This window comes from Gopherus flavomarginatus, chromosome 3 (genome assembly GCF_025201925.1).
Source record: "Gopherus flavomarginatus isolate rGopFla2 chromosome 3, rGopFla2.mat.asm, whole genome shotgun sequence".
Classification (NCBI taxonomy): Eukaryota; Metazoa; Chordata; order Testudines; family Testudinidae; genus Gopherus; species Gopherus flavomarginatus.
This window is the reverse complement of record NC_066619.1, coordinates 58,358,186-58,376,198: the sequence shown is the minus strand read 5'-3', so window position 1 is coordinate 58,376,198 and position 18,013 is coordinate 58,358,186. Positions and strand designations below refer to the sequence as shown.

Below are 18,013 nucleotides of genomic sequence, written 5' to 3'. Positions count from 1 at the left end.
CACAAAATTTAGAAGCAACACAATCACATTTATACATCCTGCATAGTAGAGCTTTTCCCAGAGCACCAATTTGAAAGAGACTATGGCTGTGTAGACTTAGCCTCCTGCAGACTGGTACTGTGGGAAAGGTCTACATATCAAAAGTACAAATGAGGTTAAACTGCTTTTCAACCTCCATTTTAATTGAACATACCACAAAGAGAAAGATATACAGGGAAAATAGAAGGAAATAAGATAAACAAATAAATACATAAATGCGACATAAGCATATTGAACTGAACTAGAAAAATGCAGCAGTGAAAGTGTAAAGTGCTGTTAAAAAGTATATGTCCAGTGACTCTCCACCCTCAACTTTTATACTTCTATTTACCATATATACTCATTCATAAGCCAGATATTTTTGGTAAAAAAGTGATGCATCATAGAGTAGGGGTCGGCTTATAAATGGGTCTGCAACAAAATGTGATGATTTTAAACTCTGTGGCAGTAGTTCTCAAAGCCAGTCTGTCACTTGATCAGGGAAATCCCCTGGCAGGCTGGGCCGGTTTGTTTACCAGCCGCATCCTCAGGTTGGGCCGATCGCGGCTCCCACTGGCTGCGGTTCACTGCTCCAGGCCAATGGGGGCTGCAGGAGGGGGAGAAGTGGGGTCATGGTGAAATGAAGTTTGAAAACCCCTGTCCTAGTCTATAAATTATGCTCTGAAAATGTAGGTATTGGGAAGTGACAATGATTAAGGCACTTTTGCTAGAAAAAGGAGAAGGAAAGGCAGATTCAGAGTGGTTCCCTGAAGCTTCCTTTCTAAGACTATACCATGTCAGTTGCTGTCAAATCTGAAGTGCACAGTGCTGAAGAGACTTGGCTTAAGTTTCCTCTTCCAGACTGATCCTTTTTTTGTTTTGGAATAATGCTGCACTAGCCATGCAGTCCCCCAACTGGCGCTTTTGATTGTTATACAGCAAACATTTAACATCCTAATCAGACATCTTGTCTTCACAGGAGACAGTGTTTGAAGACAGTCTTCTCTTCTGGCCCAATCCTAAAATTTAATGTTGACATTAAAACTGAATGGAAGACATGAAACAAAGATGAGTCTGGGGTATTCAACAGATCTTAACTTAAGAACTGTGCAAAAACTGTTGTAACTAACTAGAAATACCAATGTTTAAGCCTTTAATAGTAAATTAAAAATGCCTGATTGAAAGTTAAGAGAAATCTGAACAGGTGAAATAGTTTTAAAAACTAGAAGCTTAGGAAAAAAGGACTAACTTCACTTAGAAAGTAGAGCTGGGACACTGTGAAATTGCCATTTTTGAAATAAATGGTATCTTATTTTCCCTACATTAGTGACAGACTGGATATTGGACAGAGATCCACAAGAAGAGATACTCAAAGCATTCAAATTATTTGATGATGACGACTCAGGTAAAATAAGCTTGAGAAACCTACGCCGTGTTGCTAGAGAACTGGGTGAAAACATGTCTGATGAAGAACTACGAGCTATGATTGAAGAATTTGATAAAGATGGAGATGGAGAAAGTAAGTGTTGAACTGAACAAAACAAAACTCATCTTGCCTTGTTAGTTTTGTCCCAATCTTGACTTAAAATGTGGTTCTGGTCTGAGAAGTGACTGTAAAGTGGTCAGTTTTAAATTCTTTGTCTTTTAATGACTTTCAGAACAAATTTGCTCAGTTGACAAAATAAGAGATTGATTACTATTTTTTATTTAATCATTTCTAACTCTGCAAACACATCTTGAGACCTGAAAGTTAAGTTGGGTTCTTTCTTGTTTGAACGTGATCACCGGTAACTCCGATACAACTGGGGTATATTAGAGGTCTAGTAAGGTGCAGCTGGAATTAATTGAGTCAGATATGGAACTTCATTATGCCACTTCTAGAATTGAACTACACTGCAGTCATTTCCACACAAATCACGAAATACTTAACTGAATTATTGAATATGGTGAAATTGATAAATCCTAAAGGAAAATCACAAAGGATGTCTCTGAAAAGGCCATCCATAGGAGTAAGTGCTATATATATTAGCAACTGCCACTAAGGAGTTAGTGAAGGACTGTTAGTTAAGTATCTCTGGCCTAAACAGGCCATACATGAACACATCACATAGCTACCACTGCTAGGAAACAAGTGATGATGATAGTAGTTAGTTTTTCTTCATCAGTTAGAATGCTACTCTAATCAGATACTTTCTTTTGGGACTATTTCATCTTTAAATGGGGTGACTGTAATAATGAAAAAGTCCTGTGAGTTCCTTCAAGTTTAAGTGGATTTGGTACTCAAAAATTGCTACATTAATAATGCTGTAGGCTGAAATCCTCAAATTATCTTCAGAATAGGTACAGCACACAGCTGTAGATGCAAGTCTCCTCCTTCCTCTCTTCCCCCAACCTCTCCCTGCACCAGCATCTTCACAGTTGACCTCAGTGCTCTTTTGAAAAGAGGACTATCATAACCTTAGTCCCAGATTTGGACCTTAGCGTCCAAAATATGGGGGTTAGCATGAAAACCTCCAAGCTTAGTTACCAGCTTGGACCTGGTACCTGCTGCCACCACCCAAAAAATTAGAGTGTTTTGGGGCACTCTGGTCCCCCTGAAAAACCTTCCCTGGGACCCCAAGACCCAAATCCCTTGAGTCTCACAACAAAGGGAAATAATCCTTTTTCCCTTCCCCCCTCCAGGTGCTCCTGGAGAGATACACAGACACAAGCTCTGTGAAACTACACAGAGAGACTCCCCCTCTCTGTTCCCAATCCTGGAAACAAAAAGTACTTTCCTATTCCCCCAGAGGGAATGCAAAATCAGGCTAGCAATCCAACACACAGATCTCCCCTTGATTTCTTCCTCCCACCAATTCCCTGGTGAGTACAGACTCAATTTCCCTGAAGTAAAGAAAAACTCCAACAGGTCTTAAAAGAAAGCTTTTATATAAAAAGAAAGAAAAATACATACAAATGGGCTCTGTATTAAGATGATACAACAGAGGGTCAATTGCTTAAAAGAATATTGAATAAACAGCCTTATTCAAAAAGAATACAAATCAAAGCACTCCAGCACTTATATTCATGCAAATACCAAAGAAAAGAAACCATAGAACTTACTATCTGATCTCTTTGTCCTTACACTTAGAAACAGAAAATTAGAAAGTAAAACTACTTCTCCAAAGCTCAGAGAAAGCAGGCAGGCAGACAAAAGACTTAGACACTCAATTCCCTCCACCCAAAGTTGAAAAAAATCCGGTTTCCTGATTGGTCCTCTGGTCAGGTGCTTCAGGTGAAAGAGACATTAACCCTTAGCTATCTGTTTATGACAAGGACTTCTAAGGTTGAGAGAGTAGTTCAGTCTGCAAGCATATTAAGTCCTTGGCCTCTTTACTGAAGTTACCAACAAGGGTGCCAGTTGTGATGGTAACTTTTGTTATGTGTACACCTTGTAAGCAGGAATTGAATAGAGACCACCAATTTATTTCGCAAAGATAACTGAGTTGTAACTACTTTTGGTCACTGCTAACGTTTCTGAATTTAAAATGGTGACCTAGAAGTGAAAGTCTCCATTCCTATTATCCACTGAACCATTCATTTTTCTCATTAGGTATTCAAGTACAGGAATGTATGTAGGAGACTGACAGCATAATATTGATCTATGCCATTGTTTTTCTGTAAGATTTTGTGTTTCTTTCAGTTCTCTAAAGCAAACTGATGCTGTTTCTTACACTGAAAGATTCATTCTGAAAAAAATAAATCTGTGAATCGTTGTTCTGTTTAGCTCCAAACATCTGGGCTATGTAACAAAATCTTTTCGTCTTTGCTACAACTCTCCCTGCTGAAAAAATATCTAAAACTGACTACTAGTATCATTTTTAAAATATACTATAACTATAGAAATAACACCTCTTTTGTGTTAACAGCCCTCTTATGTTAAAATGGTATTGTTTTGTGCTAGAACAAAGGTCCACTGACAACCAATGCTAGTTTGTCCCCTTTCCCTTCCATTAGCGGAGGCTACCCAAATCTACTGGTTCTGTCCTTGGAGAGCAGAAATGGCAGTTGAAGTACGGCTCCAGAGCATCATTCTCTCCTCTCTAACAGCTTCTGTGCTGGAGCTTCATGAGGTCAGGTTTCTGTGGTATTTTGGGACCATGAGTGGAACAGCATATGAAATCCACGACTTCCAACTACACTAAATCACAACTTAATACTGCTTGAAGCAGCATTCAGTCTCCTGTAGCCTCTCAGTGGCTTCTACTGCACAAACATTTTTAACAGCAATAGCAAAAGCTCCAGCAGAGAAGTAAAGGAGAAAATTCTCCATACCTTTGCCTCTGCATCTGCTTCAGCCCCAGGAAAGGGGTCTGTAACTTTAGCCTCGTTGCTCAGGGCTGAAGCCCTTGGGCTTAGGCTTTGGCTGTGGGCCCCAGCAAGTCTAAGCCAGCCCTGACGACCCCATTGAAATGGGGTCACGACCCACTTTGAGGTCTCAACCCACATTTGAGAACCCCTGCCCTATACTCTAGTGGCCAAGCTGCATGGATACACTTTGATATCAGCCAGTGAGGTAGAATTTGGTAAGACTGAAAAGAAGCCCAAGTCCTAGCTATTTGACGATCTACTGCAGAGATGGGGAACCTTTTTTTCTATCGGGCCATTAACTCACAGAAAAAAATAAATCGTGAGCCACACGCAGCCACACGGAGTATGAAGGAGGGAGTGCGCAGGCTCAGGACTTCCCCCTGCAGCGGGGCAAGCCAGTGCTCACGGTTTCAGCCCCACGGGGTGGCGCGGAGGCTTGGGACTTCCCCTAAGGTTTCCAACTTTCTAATTGCACAAAACTGAACACCCTTACCCTGTCCCCTGTCCTCTGCCCTGCCCCTTCCCCGAGGGCCGGTCCCTTCTCTGTGGCCCCACCCCCCACTCACTCCAGTCCCCCACCCTCACTCACTTTCACTGGGCTGGGGGGGGGGAGGGAGTGAGGGCTCCACCTGGGGGTGCAGGCTCCAGGGTGGGGCCAGAAATGAGGGGTTCAGGGTGCAGGATAGGGCAGGGGGTTGGGGTGCCAGAGGGGGTGCGGGCTCCGCTGGAGGTGTGGGCTATGGGGTGGGGCCAGGGATGAGGAGTTGGGGATACAGGAGAAGGCTCTGGGCTAGGGCAGAGGGCTCTGGGAGGGAGTTCTGACCTGGGGTAGGGGGTTCGGGGTGCAGGGTCTGGGAGGGAGTTTGGGTGCGGGAGAGGGTTCCAACCTGGGGCAGGGAGTTTGGGGTGTGGGCCCCGGCCTGGAGGTGCTTCAGGCAGCTCTCAGTCGGCGGCGTAGCAGGGCTAAGGCAGGTTCCCTGGCTTCGCGCTGCTCCCGGAAGCGACTGCCATGTCTCGCCGGCATTGCGGAGACGTGGCCAGGCAGCTGTGTGCAGTGCACCCCCTCCCCCCAGCTCCCATTGGCCAAGGTTCCCAGCCAATGAGAGCTGCACAGTTGGGGTTGGGGGCAGCACATGGAGTTTTCTTGATCACTTCTGTACCTAGGGGCAAGACATGCCTGCTGCTTCTGGGAAGCTGCGCAAAGCTGACCAGACTTTTAACGGCCTGGCAACCCTAGCTCCGCTCACAACAGGGTGAGCCGGAGCTCGCGGCTGCAGCCCTGGGCGGGGGCATCAAGGCTCGGGGCTTCCAGCCCACAGCGCAGAGACTTGCTGCAGGCCAGATTAAATTAAGCAGCAGGCTGGATGATTAATTTCCCCACCCTGATCTATGGGTCTGCCACTAAAAATCATGATTGTGATGTACAAGCTGTCTAGGAAAGGGTTCCAAGCTGGGACTCTGCTTGGAGGCAATAGTGACGTACTGGAAAACTGGCTTATTTGAGTCACACAGTGTGAATGCATCTTGAAAAACAGACTATACACTTAAAATTGTAATCTATCCATTACATGGTGACATGCAGCAAAACACAGGTCAAGTTTTTCAGGAACTTTTCACACATTTCAGTGGCTTATGTCCTATGTTGGCAGATTTGTAGCTTCAGGGGTAAGCATATGGCACAAGAAATGTAATGCTGTACCTGCATGAGCTAGTTCTTGTTGTCTGAGGGATTCTTCAGATATATTCTGGGTATGGTATTTTTCTCTCTCCAAAATAATAAAAATGCACTTGAACAGCAGTACACTAGTAGCACAATTTGAGACTCAATTGGTATTTTGACCTGAATTCTCAGTTGTTGAGAGTTCCTGAAGAGGCAGTGTACTTCCCATGTGGGAGACCTTTACACTATGCTGCAGTGACCTTTGGTCAAATGCAGGATAAATATTGCTGGGCTCTGAAGGGAGACCAGGCCTCCTTGATTGGCAACCTCAGCCTGATGATTGTTTTGGAAAAGGTTTAATTAAATCACATGAGTTCTTTTGGAATTTTGTGAACACATAGGGGAAAATGTGTTGTAATTTTTTATAGACACTTTTAGGGTTGGATAACACAAAATATTTAAAAAACAAATGTATTTGTTATGGTGACTCAGTGCAAAGTGCTTTTGACACATTCAAAGAGATTTAGTTAGTAAATTAAAAGAAACTCATTCTCTAAATATAGTATTAAATGGCTTATATTTTCCATGTTTATGTTGAAAACAAATCTCTAATCTTATCAGTATTCAATGCAATGTCACAATTACTATGAGATAGAACCTAATTTTTAGTAAAGATGGGGAAAATCCAAAAGCAAGTAATAGAAAAACAGGGTTTTTGCAGTATTAAGGAATATTGTCTTACCCAAGCAACAACTGTTCTAGGTACTCTGACATCTTGTCTCCTTTGGGACATATCAACGGGTTTGCATTTTTATGTTCTAGTTCAGTGCAACTAATTTCAGGCGGCTTACATAGCAAGTGTTATTATGCAATAGTAGCCTAAAGCCTATATCTCTCCGCTTTGTTTATATGACTTCCATTGCCATAATATCGGAGCACCTACTACAATATTTAAAAAATATAAATAACAATGGATCTTTCTTGCTTCCTGTAAGAGGAAAAGCTTGATTTAAGTTATAGGGACTGGTGTGCGAGTGGGAGTGTTGTATATCTGTGTGTATGGAAAAATTAGAGCGAAAGCTAAGCAGAAATCAGCTAAATAAGCCCCTTATCTGTTTTAATGACGATGAAGGCCTGATCTACTCTACAGAATTGGGTCAGTGCAAGGCAGCTTACGTTGACCTAACTCAGTAAGCGCCTATGCTAAAATGTTCCTCCTGCCACACCGACTTAACTCCACCACTGTGAGAGGCATAACGCTTAGGTCAATGTAGTTGGGTCGACCCAGTGTCAGTGTAGACATCATGTTATTTAGGTTGACTTTAGTGGCCTCCAGGAGATGTCGCACAATGCCATATGGTGACTGCTCTGGTCATCATTTTGAACTCTGTTGCCCAGTGGCCAGGTATACAGGTGTACACCTCTCCTCTCTAAAGTCCTGTGAATTTTTAAAATTCCATTTCCTGTTTGCTTGGTGTGGAGAGCTCACTTAGCGACTGCCTAGCTGACCATGCAGGCTCCATGCTGCAGACAGGATCCTGCCTGGAATATACAGGAGTGGTGGATCTCCTGGATCTGTGAGGAGAAGAGGCTGTGCAGGCACAGCTTCGATCCAGCTATAGAAACATTGATATGTACAAGCAGATTGCTTGGGTTTTGTGTGGGGGGGGAGGGGGCTAGGGCTACAGGAGGGGCCCACGGCAATGCAGTATGAAAGACAAGGAGCAGCGGCAAGTGTTCCAGAAGGCAAAGGAATCTAACAGTCACTTTAGTGCAGAGCTGCAGACATGCTGCTTTTACAAAGAGCTGCATCCTCAGACCCCACAATTATTCCCAAGAGCCCTGTGGATACTTTGGAGGAGCCGGAGTTACAGGTCCCTGGAGAGAACAATGAGGAGGAGGAATATGGGAGACAAGCGACCGGGGGATCCAGTGGTTCAGCAAGCCAGGATGTGTTTTGACTCTACAGAAGTCAAGCGCGTCCCTGCAGTCCAGCATGGGTGAGCCTGATGCAGGGGAAGTAATCACTGATAAGTATGCAGTTTGCTTTGATATTGCAGTGACATGTCTGTTCATTTACTCTTTTTTTAATCATGCTAGAAAAGATAGTTAAATATCCAATAGAGGTAGAGTTGCTCTCTTGTTCTCATTCCCGTGTACAGTTAGGCAGAGAGAGCCCTGCAGAACAGTTTGTTAATGTGCACCAGGATGTCCCGTGAATCTTCTAGAGAGAGCTTGAGGAAACTTTCCTGAAAGTAGTCTGCAGTCCTCTGCTGCAGGTTTCTGGGGAGGGCTGCCTTATTTCTTCTGCCACGGTAGGACATTCTTCCGTGCCACTCAGTAGTTACTTCAGCAGGCACTGTTGCAACGCACAGAGTAATAACATATAGCCCCAGTCTGCAGTTGGAAGTGTGAAAGAACTGTTTCCTTTCAGCCTCTGTTACCCTCCAGAGTGAGATATCTCATCTGAAATCGCCACCGCCTGTGGAGAATGGTGTCAGTATTTAGTTCAACTGTCAGATCTGCAGGCATGTGAGCTACTCCCTGCCCGTATTGTTCGAACTCCACACGCATCCCCTCCCTGGTCTGTACCCACCATGGCTGGGACACCTGCCGTGCTCTGTGAATCCCCAGAAGGAGTGAGAATGTAGTGCTTGCAACTTGTGTGGATCGAAGGCAGTGAGTTCATTATACCAAGTTTCCATTTATTTTGTGAATATACTCATAATAGAACCTCTGCACGTTGCTGCTGGAAATGTGGCCTTGACAGTCCCACCATCCACACCAGCGGAGCAACTCAGCCAGATAAGGAGAAGGAAGAGGACATAGGATGACATGTACCAAGAGATCCTGCAAACCTCTGGTGCTTCAGATAATCAGCACAGGTCTTGAAGGATCGCCCTAGCTGACGGAGCGGACGAGGATTTTACTGCACACATAGCGCTCATTACAAGGTTCATATCGGGGTGCAAAAAACAATGTCAGATCATGTTACAGCAATACGCGTTACTGTATCTCACTATTGAAATGGTCTTTCAAAGCCTCCCTGGACGATATAGCTCCTTATTGAGCTCTTCTTATAACTGACAGCTGTTCCACCTTCACCCCAGGAAACTTTTTTCCTCCTTTGCTACACAGATATTATGAAGCACACAGCAGGAAGCTATAACCATTGGGATAATTTTTTCACTGAGGTCTAATCTCATGAGAAGACACTGTCAACAGCCTTTCAAATGGCCAAAGGCACATTCAGCTGTCATTCTGCACCTGCTGAGCCTGTAGTTGAAGTGCTCCTTGCTGCTGTCGAGGTGGTCGGTTTACGGCTACATGGGCCACGGGAGAAAGGGGTAGATTGGGTTTCTAAGGATCAGAATGGTAATCCTTTGGTCTGGAAAGAAAGTCCCTGCTTGCAGCTTTCTGAACAGACCTGTGTTCTTAACGATGCAAGTGTCACGCGCCTTCCCTGACCATCCCACACTGATGTCACTACAACGTCCATGGTGATCTACCACCACTTGCAGTACCATGGAAAAGTAGCCTTTTATGTTGATGTACTCTGTGACAGTGCGGTCTGGTACCAAAATAGGGATATGTGTGCCATCTGTTGCCCCACTGCACTTCTGGAATTCCATTGCTGCAAAAGCATCCACTCTGTCCTGCACATTGGTAAGAGTCACAGTCCTTCACAGCAGGACACAGTTAATGGCCCTGCATGCTTGCACCACAGCAACCCGCACGGTGGATTTCCCAACTCCAAATTGATTGCTACTGATCAGTCGGGAATCTGGCATTGCAAGTTTCCATGCAGTGATTGTCACTCACTTCTCCTCTGTCAGTGCATGCCTTATCTTATTTTGGTGTCACTGTGCTGGAGAGCTGGGGTGAGCTCTGCACAGAAATCCAGAAATGTGGCCTTGTGCATCATCCTATACCTGCATAACATTGTGATCTCGCCCATCAGTGCTTGGATCTTGGGCCCAGAACTGGCATCCCACCATCTGCAGCTGCTCTGTGAATGCCAGCGACATTGAATTTTTTCTTTTTATGTCCCACAGCAAGCTAGCCTCCAAAGAATTGGGTCATGGTCCCTGTGGCTCCTCTGGTGGCTCTGCAAATACTGCGGAATCAGGTGCCCTGTGCTCTCAAAGCTCATCACCTTGCAGAGCTGTGCAGGATCCATGCTTCTCACACATAGAGTGAACGTGTGGGTTTGTGGGACTTTTGAAAAGAGGCATAGAACATTATGGGATGCAGACAAAATTATGGGATGGAGAAAATATCATGAGACATTGAAACCATGTTCGCCATCACCCTGGTGCAACTCATTTACCCCGCCCATGAGACATTGCAAACCCTTCCCAAAACACCCTGTGTTAGGTGGTAGCAAGTTGCACAGTGGGATAGCTAGTTATGGTGCACAGCTCTCTGCATCAATGCAGGTGCTGGTAGTGAGGACAAGGAGCATAGCATGGACACGCAAATGTGATTTTAATTACTGTGGTGGCTGTAAGTTGTTGTAACTTAAGTTGACTTAATTTTGTTGTGTATACTTGCCTTATATTTTAGGAATGTGGGCAGAATTTGCAGGCCACTTTGGTAACTTGCTAGGTGTGAAGGGCTACACCCAGTGTCTTTTTCTGAGAACAAAATTGACTGATTAAAGTCAAATTCTGACCCCTGAATTTACGTTCGATGTGGCTTGGTAAAAAGCCACTATGGACTCTCAGTGGATCTCAAAACTAACTATGTAAAGCTGGGGTGGGCAAACTACAGGGTGCAGGCTGGATCTGGCCCGTGAGCTGCACAATGTGGCTCCACCATGCTCTGGCTGGGGCGCTGGGTCAGGGGCCTGACTACGTGTCTCGGCCCCACTCTGGCCTGGGCACTGGGTTGGGGGCTGCACCACATGGCTCCCGGAAGCCGCGGCATGGCCCCGCTCCGGTTCCTATGCACTCCAATGAGAGCTGCAGGGGTAGTGCCTGCAGATGAGGCAGCGTGCAGAGCCGCCTGGCCGCGCCTCTGCATAGGAGCCGGAGAGGGGATGTGTGTGGATTAGCTGTAGAGGAAGTATAGTGATTGGTGGAGTTACCTCTGATGTCAAAACGGCTCTTCAAGACTTACTTCAGCTCTAGGTCTGAACCTTTATGTAACAAAGGGGTTCTCAAACTGTGAGTCGGAACCCCAAAGTGGGTCACTACCCCATTTTAATGGGGTCGCCAAGGTTGGTGTTGGCCCTGGTCCCCAGCAAGTCTCAAACCCAAGTCCCAACGCCCAGGGTTAAGGTTCCATGCCCCCTGCCCAGGGCAGAAGCCCTTGGACTTCAGCTTTGGCCCCTCCCTTGCCCTGGGGTGGTGGGGCTCGGTCTTCGGTCCCTCCTCCTGGGGTCATGTAGTAATTTTTGTTGTCAGAGGGGATCACAATGCAGTGAAGTTTGAGAACTGCTGATGTAGCCTATACAATCATAACGATTGGATACAACAATCAGTAATAACTTCACTTAGTTACAGCCTAATTTCTTCAACTTTAGCTTGTGTGTAATATTTCAATTAATTTTAATCATATGGAAAGTTTGAAGCATGGTTGTGATGTTTCGCTCCATATTCTTTATGAAAATATGCTTATAATATGGATATAACATAACTGAGATATACTTTCTGCAAGATAGGTCTTGTAAGGTATCATTGGAAAGGTTAAAATTTACTGAATGTTATTATCCAGTTTGTATGCACGTATCACTTTTGCATCTAAAGTTAGGAATATGAACTATGTAACAATTACAACTGGGTGTGTATTCGGAAGACACCCACCAGACAACAGGCCATCAGATTTGATGGGCTATCAGGAAGGAACAACAAGACCATGAAGATACTAATCTGTCCCCCTCCTGGGAGGCATCTGAGGATATAACTGTGACACTGCTAAGTCAGGTGGTCTTGTCACCTGATACGAAACATTATCTGGGACTTCTTGTAACTTGCCACTGAAAGGGAAGGGGAGTCAAGTTTGAGAAACAGGATTCCTGCCTTATGTCTTATTTAAGAGTGGAGAGGAAGGCAAATGGGACTCCTCTTGTCCATGGCCTGTCTGCCCAAGAAGAAAGACTGCTAAAGACACCTGAAGGAAAAGCAGAAGAGGGGGTGGGGGTGGGAGTCCAGACTGAGACAGGAGTCCAGTCTGAAAAGAAATATAACTGGAACCCTAAATCACGGAAACTTTGCAGCCTGTCTAAAATAACATTTAGGGTAAGAAATTATCTTTTGTAACCTGCTTCTTAAGTATATTGAGCTTAGCTTGCGTATTTTGTTTTATGTGCTCAGTAATCTGCTTTGTTCTGTCTCTCTTATATTCACTTAAAATTCACTTTTTTTTTTAGTTAATAAAACTATTTCTTGTCTATGATATAACCCCGTTTGGACAATTCACAATTGGGGGGGGGAGGGAGGAGGCAGTAAGAGGCTGTGCATACCTTCCTTCACATTGAGGGAGGAGGCAGATTTCATAATATACCTTTTGGGTCTGAACTCCAAGGGAGGTGGACACGAGTGCTGGGGGCAAATCCCTTAAGCTGAGCCTTTCCAGAACTGTTCTCAGTGTCTGTTTTGTTCTGCAGTTGGGTGTGGCCCTGCCTGTGTGTGTGCTGGAGGAGGCTTAATAGCTTGGCTCAATAGGACAGGTAAAAAGGTGCCCAGGCGGGCATAACAGGCAGGTTCAGTGGTATCTTAACACATTAGGTGGCATCCTAAGGGGGGCAACCCATCATAGTGGCATAGCAGGCAGGATAGTTTGCACAGCTTATTGCCCTGAAACATTGGTGGTGGTTTTAAGTGTGGTGACTAGAGAACAGACAAAGTGGTTACTGGTTTGTTATTTTCTGTTTGTTTATTTTGGGGAAGGGAAGTAGAGGCAGAAAAGCAGCAAAATGAGTGAAAGTGAAGCTATCAAAAAGTTGGAGTGCTACAGATTGCAAGTAGAAGAAAGTTAGTTAGAATTAAAACAGATGGAAATTGATGAACAAAAGGCTGCACATCAGAGGGCCCTGGAACTGAGGCAGCTATAGGCTGATAAAGAAATGGAGGCAGATTTCATAATAGAACTTTGAGTCTGCACTGCAAGGGAGTTGGACACATCAGTGCTGGGGCAAGTTGCTTAAGTTGAGCCTTCCCAGAACTGATCTCCGTGTCTGTTTCGTTCTGCAATTGGGTGTGGCCCTGCCTGTGTGTGTCCTGGAGGAGGCTTAATAGCTTGGCTCAGCAAGACAGGTAAAAAGGGTGCCCAGGCTGGCATAACAGGCAAGCTCAGTGGTATCTCAGCACATCAGGTGGTGTCTTAAGGGGGGCAACCTGTCACAGTTGTTAGTCCATTATTAAAATTATCTGGGGCAAAGGAAACACTGCAACAGAAGCTAAATTTCTTAAGGATCCAGTTTAATTTTAACTCAAACTAATTAACAAATTTACTTGTAAATTCATTATAAGTACTATAATTTTGGGGAAGATAGTGTATTTTTCATACATAACAAAGTAGTTGAATCCCTGCTTTAAAGGCAAACTGAAATTAAACCATAACCATGAAGAGACTCTAACATCTCCACAGTGAAAGGTTTTTTTCCAGCGATGAAATGCTGAATACATTTAACATTTCCTCATAACTTCTCCGTTGTTTCTGTATACGAGTGATCAGAACTGTGCACAGTATTCCAAATTGGACTTTTACAGTCTCTTTAACAGTTTATCTTTTTTAATTACTTTTTATAATAGGTAAATAGAACTATTGCTATGGCAAGATATTGTTGTGCACTGAGCTTTTGACTTCAATGACTTCTATAGTAATGCCTAAATACTGAATTTCTGGCTTACGTTTTTAAAAATTGTGAAAACAGTGTTGTGAATACATTTTGTGTAATGAAGAGTCTTAACTGGTTATAAATTGGAAGCAAAAAATCCAGACCTATGTTTATTAACTTCAATGTGCATTGATTGGATCAGTATCTAAGAATACAAAAGGGAAGCTTTAAAATAAAATGTGCAACATATACATTAAATATTTTTCTGTCATTATTATAGACCTCTACTGTGTTTGTCTAACTACCTTCTGTGTCTCTTACCACAGTCAATCAGGAGGAGTTCATTGCTATTATGACTGGAGACGTTTAAAGTTCAAGAAAATGAACTCAACAACAAAAAGGGAGGATTATTGGCTGTTAACATTGCAGTTGCTATCTTATGGTTCTGTTTATTTCTATAGCTGGACCCAAGCAAAACAATTACTTTTCTCAAAGGACCAAAAGAAACATAAGTTTTATGTACTGATACTTCAGTAATTTGTAACATTAATTTTTAGAATAAACAGTGTTAAGTTTTTGAAATGTTTTGAGTATTCATTTGTAAAATAGCTTTGTATGAGATTTCTAAATTAAATCATATTTAAAAAATCTTTTGAAGTTTACTTTGTTAGCAGTAGCTGTGGCCTTAGTTTTGATATATAAAGTTTTGACAAACTCCCATTTTTAATAAAATGTTCTTTTATTATTGGTATTTGAAAGTCTTGTTGTTTGTGTTTTAATCCAAAACTGAATTATACTGTAACTTAAATTGTTAGTCTTAAATAAGCTTTATTTTTCAAAAGTAACAGTGGATTCTTTTGTTGGGTATTTATAGTTGCACCTCTATTGTGTCATGACTTATTAAATGAGCAAGCATTATTCACAGTTACATAGATGAATTCTACTAGTTTTGCATAACCCACATTACCATCATACAGAAAAATGGTAACATGGGGATAGCAGAATCAGGGGACTTCCACACAGAGCCCCTGACATGGGGGAAAGAGGAGCCACCTGGAGCTACTGGCATGGAGGGGGAAGCTGGGGGGAGGGGACATAGAGCTCCCAGCATGTGGCAGAGGAGGAAATGGGGGATACACAGAGTCCCAAGCATGAGGGATGGGGTGAAGGAAATTGGAGCCCTGACCTCCGAGCCACCATATACTGTTTCATAAGGACAAGGTCCAGCTCTGCCCATACCCTACATTCCTCCAGAAGGTGGTCTCCACATGGGTCAGGACATTTTTCTACCAGTCCTTTGCCCCAGACCTCACATGACTAAGGAGGAATGCTTCCTCCACACGCTCAATGTGAGGCGGGCTCTGGCTTTCTACCTCGAGCAAACCAAACCTTTCAGAAAGTCCTCGCAGCTGTTTGTCACTTCAGCTGAGCATGCGAGAGGCCAGCCGATTTCCACTCAGCGGTTGTCCAACTGGATCACTTCGTGCATCTGCACTTGTTATGAGCTGGCAGGTGTTTCTCCACCGCCTATTGTTAGGGCACATTTGACGCTGGCGCAGGCCTTGTCGTCTGCCTTTGTGGCCCACATCCCTGTTCAGGACATTTGTAGGGCCGCCATGTGGTCTTTGGTTCACACGTTCACCTTGCACTATGCGATAGTCTCCCAAACCAGGGGTGACACCAGATTCGGCAGGACGGTACTCCGTCCTGAGAACTTGTGAACTCCTACCTCCTCCAGCAGATACAGCTTGGAATCACCTACTGTGGAATTCACATGAGCAATCACTCAAAGAAGAAAAGACAGTTACCTTTTCCATAGCTGGTGTTCTTTGAGATGTGGTGCTCATGTCTATTCCACATCCTGCCCTCCTTCCCTGCTGCCGGAGTTGTCTGGCAAAAAGGAACTGAGGGTGGCGGGAAGCACGCAGTTCCCTTTCCACCGCACCAAGCAGCTGCAATTCCAGGGGTCGCGGGGGCACTCCCTCCTACAGGTACTGGTAGGGGAAAAACTTCTGGCACCAGTGTACATGGTAAGCATGCACACCTACTGTTGAATAGACGAGCAACATCTCAAAGAACATCAGTTATGGAAAAGATAACTATCTTTTCTTTTATCCCCCTTTGCTTCATGACCTTTTAGCAAGTCCAAATAATGTCAGCGTGGCAGAACAGTATCAAAGATGGATAAACATCATGGTAACATCTGCCTTAAAGTCTACCACATTGTGTAGAAATGCCAGTTATGCTTGCAAATGTAAAATCTAGCATCTAAGAAATAGGATGCAATTCTAAACCCTTCTTCAGTTATCCTAAGAAACTCTGGTAAGCTTATCATTAATCAGGTTTCAAATGATAAACCTATAATCCAAAAGCCTGAGTCAAGAAAAACCACGCAGGCCTGGATTCACAAAGGGACTTTGGAGTTCTAAAGCCTGACTTTCAGGCACCTAGCCACCCAGTGAAATTCATAAATCCTGAGTTAGGTGCCTAGGCTCCTTATACAATGCCTGGGAGGAGAGAGGCATATGAGAACAGAATCCTAAGCCAGCAAGCTTTGTGGGTACCCACCTCACCTAACCAGTACCATTTGCTAAAAAGAGAGGTGTGTCCTACACCCTGCCCCTCTCAGGGCTTGTAATCCGCAGTTTGGAACTCTTTCTTGGAGGAGAGGCATCTTAGGCACCTAAGCCAGCCATTTCTTGCAAGAACAGCGGCAGTGCACACCTAACTCCACAAAACTGGCCTGAGGGTGGAAGATAAGCCCTAGCCGCTAGGCTTTGGGAGATTCTGATGTGGGTCTCTCGCAAGCTCTCCTGTTGAAGCTGTGCATAAATTATTAAATTTGTACTGGACCACAGAGTGTGATCTGTTAGTACAGTGGTTAGGGCACACACCCAAGAGCTGTACAACTCCTGTTCAAATCCCTCATCAGATAGAGGAATTGAACTGGGCTTGCCCACATCCCAGTTCAATAACCTTTATCGCAGTGATAGTTGGGAAACTTTTACCCTCCCCTCCAGGATGTTTTATGTGTAGTTAGGTTAGCTCTGAATGCACCTACTAAAGTGGCCTGCCCTGCTTCACCTGCTTTGAGGATCATGCCTAGGGGCAGAGCTTAGGGGTGTGATAAGCATCCAGCCACCAGCCTGGGACAGCAGTGGGCATGCCCAGAGGCAGAATCTTAGGCACCTAGGCAACTTGTACAGTGGAAATTTAAGCACCTACAGGATTATGTGGCCACTGAATGAGGATTTTGTGGATTGTAGTAACACCTAAATCTGGGCTTTAGGGCCCAGATTTTTAAAGGTATTTAGATGTTGATGCACTCAGTGTTGCACCACCTAACTGGTTTAGGAGCCTCAATCTCATTTTCAAAAGGAATGTAGAGACCGTCTAAATCCCACCAATTGTCCCATCCTAAGTCCCTACATCCCTTTTGAAAACAAGATTGAGGCTCCACACCAGGTAGGGGTTATGATGCTGAGTGCAACAACACCTAAATATCTTTTAAAATCTGTGTTTTAGTGCTTGAGTCCCTTTGTGGAAATGTGCCTCAGTGCTGGGAATCAATGCCAGACCTTAGTTCTCCCTGTTGAGCCCAGCAGGGACTCTCCAGAGTGTCTAGCACTGTTAAAGCCAAAGCTTCTGCCAAATGTCTGCTCCCTAGAGCATCCAGGACCTTGGTACAAGAGACCCTAGATATGGGGTCCAGAGAAAAAACCAAAAGTTTTCCAAAACACTTGTCAAAGCATCTGCCTTCATGTAACTGTAGAGAGGCCTCCAGATTTTCCTATGCTGTTTCTGTGTACTCAAATCAGAGAGGAAAAGGTGAATCTGCTGCTCTGAAAGGCTGCCATAAAGGCCACAGTTTCAGATTTCAGGCATTTCCCTCATCTTGTGTGCTGCAGCATCAAGAAAAATGCCCAGTATCGTGAAACTCATGCTAAAATCACAAGAGCTGGCAACAGTGAAGTGCAGAAGCTTCTGGTATGAATATAATCTATATAATTTTCCATGTTTATTTCTATTTAGTTTGGGGAAATACTTGTAGTTCAATACTACAGCATGGTATCTCCTGATATATTAGACTTTTAATGGTGACCACTATAGGTAAATGCAACTTCCCTTACTCCAAAATCAACCATATTTAAAGCAAGAGCTACAGTTTTCCTTCGTACTTGTTCTTTAGGTCAGAAGTTCTA

General features: G+C 44.1%; 1 protein-coding gene across 6 annotated transcripts in view; it reads left to right on the top strand.

Annotated features, from left to right (window-relative positions):
• CETN3 (centrin 3) overlaps nt 1–14,393 on the top strand; it is a 34,073-nt gene extending 19,680 nt beyond the window's left edge. For 2 of the 6 annotated variants that reach the window (XM_050943934.1, XM_050943933.1), the window contains 3 exons: nt 1,346–1,537; nt 4,015–4,130; nt 12,639–13,000. In XM_050943934.1, coding sequence (XP_050799891.1) covers nt 1,346–1,537; nt 4,015–4,130; nt 12,639–12,680 — 350 coding nt within the window. In that variant the 3' untranslated portion in view covers nt 12,681–13,000. Of the gene's footprint in view, nt 1–1,345; nt 1,538–4,014; nt 4,258–12,638; nt 13,001–13,224; nt 13,288–14,137 lie in introns of those variants that run through there. The other 4 variants (XM_050943935.1, XM_050943937.1, XM_050943936.1 and 1 more) reach the window with 4 other exon arrangements.
• Nucleotides 14,394–18,013: the final 3,620 nt, after the last annotated feature.